At 35.6% G+C, this 10,297-nt stretch overlaps 1 protein-coding gene across 1 annotated transcript; it reads right to left on the bottom strand.

Annotated features, from left to right (window-relative positions):
* Positions 1-396: 396 nt before the first annotated feature.
* Positions 397-9,061, bottom strand: LOC123925267 (MICOS complex subunit MIC27-like). Its single transcript, XM_045978515.1, has 2 exons — positions 9,047-9,061; positions 397-1,227 (listed from the first exon to the last, which is right to left on the bottom strand). The coding sequence occupies exons 1-2, from the start codon at positions 9,059-9,061 to the stop codon at positions 397-399; spliced, it is 846 nt and encodes a 281-aa protein (XP_045834471.1).
* Between the last annotated feature and the right edge of the window lie 1,236 nt (positions 9,062-10,297).

The following is a 10,297-nucleotide window of genomic DNA, read 5'->3' as shown; positions in this document are numbered from 1 at the left end:
TCTAATTTAGCTAACATTAATTTGAAAAAGCAAAAGCAAATATGTGCATGTAACTGTATAAGTATTTATATATACACATATATATTTCATCAGTGTTTATATATTTACTCCAGTTTTTTATAAGCACACCTTAAAAATCATTAAATGCATCCCAATACTTCTGCCTCTTCATCAATCACTTAATATTATTTGGATTAAATTCACAGTTTGTGTTTTAACCTCTATGTGATTGGTCAAACTGTACATTACATTAGAAGATGTGAGAGAAAAACTTTGTTTAAAAGTTACACCCCCCCCCCCCCAAAATGGTTATACTCTGTGTCAGTTACCCTTTACATGATTTTTCCATCATTATTTTTAACTTCATACATCTTGTAGTTCTCTACACAGAGTATTTCAGCTTCTAGTGCTGTACATATCTACATCTTCTGGATGGGCCTGCCCGTGATCCATGAGTCTGGGGTCAGGCATAAACTGTGTAGCACCTGAGGTGGATTCTGATTTTGTCTTTGTTTCAGCGCTGTGTTCTGCTGGCAAGGACACTGAATATTTCAGGCTGTCAGTTGTTTTTGCAGGTATTTCTAGTGCAGCAGAATTTCCTAGCTTAGATTTTTCTTTAGGTGTAGGAAGTGATTCTTCTTTGTTGCTTTTTGTCCACAATGATTTAACTGCTTCATAAATTTGCTGGCTTACAGTATATGCCTTTTTTCCAGTTACCTTTGCAATTATTATTGACTGAACTGGGTAGCAAACAGTTGCTCCTAAAGTGGCCAGTCCCAGTGGATAAGCAATTTTCTTAAACCTAGAACTTTTTTTTTTTTTTCTTGCTGAAATCAAGCCTGCCAATCCTGATACTCTAATCACTCCAAGTTTTGGAAGAAAATCTTGAGGTGGATTCTTCAGGTAGATACATGCATCTTTTCCAAATTGTACTGTATTCATTATCCCATTTTTCACAAACACATAAACACCCTTGCACCAGCCGATATAACGACCAGTTGTACTGCGGATGGATGCAAAGCCCATTTGTAAATGACCAGGCTGCTCTTCAGCATATTGAGACTGCAGAGGTGGTGCAGTATATATGGGAAGCTGCTCTGGTTTTACTAGCTGCTTTTTGTATTTTTCTTCTTTAGCTGCAAGCACAGTTATAGATGCACATATCAGGCCTACAGGTATGGTTGTCAGCTTTCCCATCCTAACAGCCACCGTATCTGTGACCTTCTCCTATATTTTTATCTAGGAATTTTATGGTAGCGGGAGAGAGAGCGGGGGGAGTGGGAGAGGGAAAAGGAGAGAGAGAATCCTAAGCAGGCTCCACTCCTAGTGCACAACCTAGAGAGCATGACCTGAGCTGAAATCAAGACCTGGATGCTTAAATGACTGAGCCACCCAGGCACCCCTATTTCTAGTTAATTTTTATGAGTGGTATAAGATAAGAGTCTAGTTTCATTCTTTTACCTAAGAATATGCAATATTTTCAGCACAATTTATTGAAGAGAGTGTTTTTTCTCCATTGGAGTATTCTTGGCTCCAATGTCAATTACTCATTGCCTGTCTATGCATAGGTTTATTTCTGGGCTCCTGATTCTGTTTCATTGTTCTACATCTGTTTTTATGTCAGTAACATACTATTTCAACTGCCATAATTTTATAATATAGCTTGAAATCAAAAAGCTATATAGTTTGATGGTCTTCATTAAGATTTTTCAACATACAAATAAAATTGCCATGACCTTTGTAAATGATCTCCCAATCTCTTAATTTATTCCTTATGCTTTTTGAAATTTTTACATGCTTACTTTAAGTAATATTTAGAATTATACATTAATGTTCAAAAGTGAGCAAGCATAAAGTTCTGTATTCACTATGCCAAGTGTACAAATAAAGAGAAATTACATAAAAATAAAATAAAAGCATTGGAGAGATGACAAAGAGAGCTTCACAAGATTCACATATTAAAACAGAAATCCCTGTCATCAAAATTTTATAGGCCCTTGAATACTTTCTTCTTGTTATGAAGAATCCTAATGTCTTACTCTGTAAAATATGGCTCAAGCATATTGATTTATCCTACCTTTGGAAAGTCTGTATCTGATTTTACAGACTTAATTCAATCTCTAAAGTATATATTTCCTATTTTCTCCTATAATGTAAGACTTTGGAGTCCTTCCCCTTTACTTTTTCAAATGTGATTCATCACATGAGAAGATATTATTATTATTAAATAGAAATCAGTAAGATATTGACCCCTGAAACATGAATTTATTACACACATATTTATGATAAATGTTCCATTCCCATACTTTTTCAACTGTTTCCTGGTATTTACTCACATAATCTGAATTTTGAATCCAAACTACCAAACATTATATAAAATGTACTACTGAGAGTACACATGGATTTCCATAAATGTCACACATTCAACACATAACATCTTGGTACCTTAGATAGGAAAATGACACATGTCAACACCTAAAAATTGCCATCTAACTCCTCCTTTATACAGAGTTCACATTATCACAAATAAATCAGAAATAGCTTCTGCAGATCTTAAGGTTACTAAGGAGGATTTGCCCTATTAGTCATAGTAAATCCCAAGTAGTTCCATCTGCTGCTTGTTTCACAATTGTTCAAGGTCTCGGTCATTTCACCTCATTCACTAACACACACTTGTCTGATTTAAAAAAAAAAAAAATTATTTATTTATTTGAGAGAGGGAGAAAGAAAGCAGGTGAGCACAGCAGGGAAAGGGAGAGGGAGAAGCAGACTCCCTGCCAAGTGGGTAGCCTGATGCAGGGCTCAACCCCAGGACCCCAGGATCATGAACTGAGCCAAAGGCAGAGGCTTAACTGACTGGGCCATCCAGGTGCCACAACACTTACCTGAGTTTATACCACAAATATTTGCTTAGTTAAGCAATTTACACATATGTATCTAGACCAGATAGTCCCAAAGTGAAGCAAAACCTTCATCCACAGAAACCATGATAAACGATACAATTTTTTTTCTAATTTTATGAAATTGAGGAAAAATCAAGTCACTTCAGATAAAAAGCACAGAGTCTAATGTGGTATAAAACAATCCATGTAACTCTTTAAATATAAAAAGTACTACAGTATAAGGATTACCAAACATCACAATTTAAGAAAACCATAAAACCACATTGCTAAAAAAGAAGACACAGTCTAAGGAAAGTTAGTGTTAGGCCATGGCCAGTAATCAGCTTTTTAGATTTTATTTCTCCTACATTTTAATTTCTTTTCAACAAAGGACTTTTGTTGCAATCCTTGAAACACTTGAAACAATACAAGAGTGAAAAAAATCCACTGGCTTTCATTTTGGCCTCAACATTTTCTCCCTCCAGAGGAGTCTTCCATTTACTTTCTACTCACAGCTTGGAACAGGGATTCAAAATTGAACTCCTTTTCCTTTCAATACCAACTATTTTTCAGCCAAGACTGTAAATCTCATTTCAGTCATTCTAAATTAAATTATTTATAAGAAACTTTATTTAGGTATAACCTCATTATCCTATGCAAAAACAAATAAACAAAAAAAAAACCCCTGCTACTTTCTATTTTAAAGATTATCCAATTACCATTACATCACAAATTCCTTCCAAAAGGATATTTTACTTTTCTTTGTTTCTAAGATACTTGAGAAAACTATTTCCTCTGATATCTATATATTTATACATCTATCTATCTATCTATATATATCTTCCTTTCTTCCCACTAAGTTTGACCCTCTGTTATGCCGTTTTCACCTACCATGTACTGAGACATTTTCAATTGCTTTGCTTTGTTCTTCTTCTTCAAGTTTGCTTTTGTTGTTGACATAATCACACCCTTGGTCCCGCCTGCCACTGCTCCATCATCGAATTCTTCTGTCATCTCCTATTGAACCCAAGTATCCCTTAGAAACAGAGAAAAAAATAAATAAAACAGGCTTAGGCATCAACTTTTCATTGTGGTTAAACACGATAGAACAAATCACATCTTTTATAAAAATCCGTGTGAACTCAAATAACAAGGACAACACAAAAATATTCACACAGAGATACAATGATTTACACTGAAATAAGACATCTTTCTAGTCAATATTACTTTGATTAAACTAAGAAACATATATATCTAAGAAAGTTAGATATATTGTTTTCCTTTCTTAACTGTACATTTTTAATTGGAAATGTACCTCATATACATTAATTGAGATTTAACTGCATAAGTCAAAATCCTGTAAAAATCCTATAAAAAATCCAATCATGGACTTATGTTCCAGTCATGGAGCACCTAATAATATATATTTAATATAGAGATATTAAATATATGACATATATGAAATATACAGATATTAAATATATGTCAGGAGAAATTACTCTTCATTTTTAGACATAACTAGAAAATTTTACTATAGCAGTTACTATTAAATATTTATTTGTAGTCATTCTCTCCAAATAAACTAAAGGGTTATTAATCAGAGAGCAAATATATATATGCTAAAAACATTAATTAAAATAAATGTTCACTTCATTACACATGAAACCAAATGACTCAGAGTCTCATGTTGCAGTGGGAATCCATTCAAGTGTAAATTCCCAATGTGCAGGAGCCTTCTGAGTTATTAAATGTGCCCTTTAACTCATAAATACTACACATTATGGATTGGATTGTGTTTCATATATTGAAAGTCCTAACCCTCAGTATCTCAGAATGTGACCTTATTTGAAAATAGGATTGTTGAAGATATCATTAGTTAAGATGAAGTCATACCGGAGGAAGATAGGCCCCTAATCCAATAAGACCCGTGTCCTTATTAAAAGGGGATATTTGGACACTGACCGGCACACAGGAAGAACACTATACAAAGATGAAGGGAGAGATCAAGGTGATGCAGCAAAAGCCAAGGGAATGCCAAAGATTGCCAGCAAACCCCCAGAAGCTAAGAGAGAAGCCAGAAGCTCCTTTCTGGCTCTCAGAAGGAACCCTACTGACACCTTGATCTCAGACTTCTAGCTACCCCAACTGTGAGACAATAGATTGCTGTTTAAGCTGACTAAGAAGGCCTTAATAGTCCCCTCAGCTTGACTGACTAAACTTCAGGCAGGTTTCTTCCTGACTCTTTGTTCCTGAGCTTATCTTAGCTCATTTACTTTAGAAAACTTGCAATTATTTATTTATTTTTCTCTACCCCTTGGAGATGTAAATCTTTTCCCCTCCTCTTGTCAGTTTTACAAACCAGGAAAATCTTTCTCAAAAACAGTGGAAGACATTCCTTTGAAATGTAGATATCAAGAAAAATAGGGTCCCAATATCCTTCTTTAAGACTTCTTTAAGCAGGAACTGGAAAACATGGATGATCTAATCACATTGACCAATCTATCTTCCATTGTCTTGTCCTTTTCTAGTAGTTTACCCCAGTGCTGAAAAACTTTCCTGCCTTTTGTCTGAACAAACTTGAGTTCAATCTCTCACCCTTATTGCATTAGTCTTGAATAAAGTCTCACTTGCCTATTTTACTCTGTCCATTTCTATTTTTTATTGACAAAGCCACCCAATCGTGGTACATTGTTACAGCTACCCTAGTAAACTACTCTGATAAGTAGCATCCATTGAATGTCTGGTAAATTAATAAGAAAGAGAGCTTCAAATACTAGATTTAGAAAGAGTGAAAGAGCAGGATTCCTCTCTCTAGAATTTTTTAGCTAGAATTACCCTTGGTAATTACCCTTGGTTTATACATACCTAAGAAAAAGCACTGGCAGCTAAAAACAATATAAAAAGACCATCAACTACAATGTTATATGGAAACATAAATCAGATAAGACAGTAAAGTACTTAGGGAAGAATTTAACATCTATTTATGATCTCAAATGTTAATCATGTGTGTTTTTCTATATGTATATATGTGTGTGTATGTATAAACATGTATATATATACACACACATATATGTATTTATATATATATACACACATATATTTAAGTCATTATTATTAGATACATATATTTCAAGTTTTGTGTAGAGGTAGGTATAATTAATATTAATGTAAAAGCACTAAAAGATAATCTGATATTTTCATTTTCATTTTCCTTGTGGGCAGATACGAAAAAATCCTTGAGATCTCATTGGCTTATAACCCTTCAGCCAGTCCCTACCACAGATAAAGTCAATAAAGTCAACCAACACAATGAAGTTTTCTTTAGATGCACCAGTAGCATCAAATCTCACAGCTCCCCACTACGTTCTTACAATATGCAAGTATTTGTCATTTTGTTTCACTCATCATACTTCTCAGGCCACTGTTCTTTTACTCATACTATTCCCCTTTCCAGAAAAGCCCTTGACCACTTTTCTTCTTCTTCTTCTTTTTTTTTAAAGATTTTATTTATTTATTTGACAGACAGAGATCACAGGTAGGCAGAGAGGCAGCCAGAGAGAGAGGAAGGGAAGCAGGCTCCCTGCTGAGCAGAGAGCCCGATGCGGGGCTCAATCCCAGGACCCTGAGATCATGACCTGAGCTGAAGGCAGAGGCTTTAACCCACTGAGCCACCCAGCCACCCCAACCACTTTTCTTTACCTACTACACTCTCACTAACATCCTCAAGAGTCCTCAGGCTCCATCTCTTCTACCAAGTCCACCCTGAGTGTGGAAGCCAGAGCAATTGCCTTACTGCTGTGCTGTGGGTATCCTTCTGTGTCTCTCTCTTTTTTTTTTTTTTCCTTTTCCCCCTATTTTCCATCTTATTTTCAAAAGATCAGGTTATGTCTGGGTCCCTTCAAATAACTGAAAAACTCTTTGAGTTTTTCTAGTCTAGAGCTAGTATGTAATAAATGCTCAATAAATGTCCATGTAAACAAACAGAGCTTTCAATTCTGGTGTTTCCTAGGTAATGCAGAGGTAAGTGAATATTTTTTCACTTACAATAGTATCAGTTGCCCTTCATGTCAAGTCCAAATTAATATAACAGGATTTTAATGCATATCACTTAGAGACTTCTAATTTATTTTTAAGAGACTTATAATTTAAACATCAGTAAATAAACCAGTGTTTCTATAAAAAGAAAAAGGCTGTTTTCTTCCCCAACAACCTTCTACCTTTGTGACAGTACTCAAAACATTCAGTTTATTTTCTAAAAGTTCTGCTTCCCCATTTCTCCCAGGAATGCTGAAACTTTCAAACTGGTAACAGATGTCACTCATGTGTTTAAACAGTGAAAACAAATTATTTCGCTGTGGGGGGTGGTGGTGGATGATAAAAATATATCAAACACTGTACAGTATGCCATTCAAATCTTAGATAGTTGATATGGTGTCATACAGCCATAGTCTGATCTATTGATACCAGCTGTCAAATTTCTCTCTTAAACTCTGATTATCCTTCTAACCTCTCATTCTATTCAGGGAACCATGCTGTAATTCATTAATTAGCATCAGGCGCTTATTAAATTACAAAGGGTGAGATTTCCTTCTGGAGTGGGGTTTCTAAGTAAATCAATGTTCCCAAATATATTCTCTGACTTCCTAACGAAGCCACCACTCCCTTACATCTGGATAACTGGAACCGCTTCTTAATGCTTGTCTGTGCCTTCTCATTTCCACTCTTATAATCCATTCTCCACACAGCAGTCAGCATGAAATTTTACCACACAAATCAGATTATGTTATTTTCTTTCTTAAAAACCCTCGAGCGGTATTCTATGGCCTTGAAATAAAACCCAAACTTCTTCCTACAGCTTGAAGGCGATACAGACAGGGCCACTGTCTGCTTCCTCCACCTCTCCTCCTACTTCTGCCCCCAGACACCAACTTGCAGCCCGTGGGCCTCCTTCTGACACTCACATACACCGAAGTTTTTATTTCCTTTTTTGTGTTCTCTGCATATGTTATCGTTTCCTCCCTCTAGAAAAAACCCAATCCTAAATCTCCCCATGACTAACTCCTCCTCATTATTTCTAATCTGGGTGAATGACCTCCCAGTCTATAGGATGTCTATGGTCACATTTTATTCCTTTGACTTAATTCACTTTTTAATTCTTTATCCAGTGTTATGGCATTAGCTTATTGGTACAGTCATCTACTTCTCTCCCCATCTGTAGAATATAAGTTGCAGAGTGGCAGGGAATTCACCTCTCAACTTTATACCTATGACAACACTAGGAACATAATAGCTGCTCAAGAAATACTTGTTTAATAAATGAGAAAAAGAATGGGCATTTAAACATCGACCAAATAAACAATACCTCTCTTTCAGGACTGTTGGGACATTCATGTTTTCATCCTGGCCAATAACTGGTATATAATAAGTCTTTAGTTACTAGCTAACACTTCCCAGGTTGTAACTATATCAAGTGATGTTTTAAGTGTGAATTAAAATACTTAACACTCAAAATACTCTTATGAGCTACATACTATGCTCTCCTCTTTAAAGCAAGGAGAACATTTAAGCACTAATTAAAGGACTTGCCCAAGATTGCACACCTTGTATGTGGCTACACAAAGATTCATAAGCAAGTGCATTAGTATAGTAAACTACATTGGGAATCTTTTTCTTCCCTGTTCACAGATCACTGTTGATTCACTATCAAAGTAGAAAGTATATAGCTATGCAATCACAAGCCCCTACTACTGTAAACTGAACAATCTTTTTTGTTCATTCACAGAGCAAATTAAAATTTGTAATCAAGGTCTAGGATGATTGCGTATCTATTCTTAATAATGAATATTTGTTCTCACTTAACTTTCTATATGATTAATTGCATACCTTACATGTCTATATGTATAAATATAGAATGCATTTATTCATATGGAATATATTTATTTTCAAGTACATGAATACTTTTTTAGAGAACACAACTGAAGTTACTATGAATAAAATAATAACCATATATATGAATAAAAACATTTCAACAAACATTCACTTACTGCTTTATGTGCACACATGGACAAAACTGGGAATGAAAAGGAGGTAATAAAAATTATATAAAGGAAAAATACAGATTAAAAATGCGGATGATTGTATATTTCCTGCAGATGATGATAAACGGCAATAGTTGCCATATTTTGTGGGAAAGAATACAATTGGCTCAGTGATCCTAGTATTCAAGAATAAATATATGGCAATCAGCATGGTATTAAAGGATGGTTAGAATTCTGACAAGCAGATATAAACAGAAACTAGTTTTGTTTTTGATATTATAATACCTCTATTAGGACAGGGGATTGATGTGGGGATGGGCTAGATACCCAAGAAGCTAAGGCCAAAATTAGATCATAATGATGATCTAATTAACCTGCGAAGGAAGAGACCCTGGAAAGTGAACTTGCAAATTTAAGTTTGGTTTTCCACGTGAGTACATGGCGCAAGGCAATGGTGTCCTTCCTATGTGTGTGTTGAAATCAATGAATAGCCTTGAAGAAAAGAAGAAAGAGCAGGTATATCTTCAGAAAAAAATGGATTAGCCACTTGGGTGGCTCAGTTGGTTAATCATCTGCCTTCGTCTCAGGTCATGATCCCGGGGTCCTGGGATCCTGTCCTACATGGGGCTCCCTGGTCAGCAGGGAGTCTGCTTCTCCCTCACCCCTGCCCCTTATTGTGATCTCTCTCAATGTTCTCTCAAAAAAGTAAATAAAATCTTTTTAAAAAATGGATTAAATCTCTCACCATTCCCTTCTTTGGAATGGCGAAGAGTTTAAAAAGAATCATGGGGTATATGCAAACACACAGGGACTTGACAACTTGCTCTTGATAAAATATGTTGACTACAATCTCCTTAGATTGCAATGCAAGTCCCTAGAACATCTACCATTGTGGGAAATGATACCTTTCCTGGAGAAGAGACAAATAAGTATATTCAGTAGGGGTCTCACAACAACAAATCTGTAAGAATTCAGTCATGAAAAACACTTAATTCCAGATTCAGCACATGGAGAAGGTGAATATATTTTGGGGAAGTTAAAATAATTTTGTGACACAAGTTCGTTCTATGTTTCATATAATTCCAGAAGTGTTGTTCAAGAAGCAAATATATCTCTATGAGATTTTACCAAATGTGCTTAGCTGAAGATACTACAGACATTGGGGCAGGTTTTCAGTACTCAGAACTAATTCCTTTTCAGAAAAAAAATGCCTACTGTTTGTGGTTCAGTCCAGCGTGGGGTAGCCTGTGCTGCTCATGATCAGGGGTTGCCCTGTCTGCAGGAACATGTCCACTTGTACTTCCTTTTGCTCTTCATCAGTTGTGAAGCCATAAAGCCACTTTTCACTTTAACTGTAACTTAGGAGAGGTCAGATTT

This window comes from Meles meles, chromosome 14 (assembly GCF_922984935.1).
Source record: "Meles meles chromosome 14, mMelMel3.1 paternal haplotype, whole genome shotgun sequence".
NCBI lineage: Eukaryota > Metazoa > Chordata > Mammalia > Carnivora > Mustelidae > Meles > Meles meles.
This window is presented reverse-complemented; position numbering and strand designations above follow the sequence as displayed.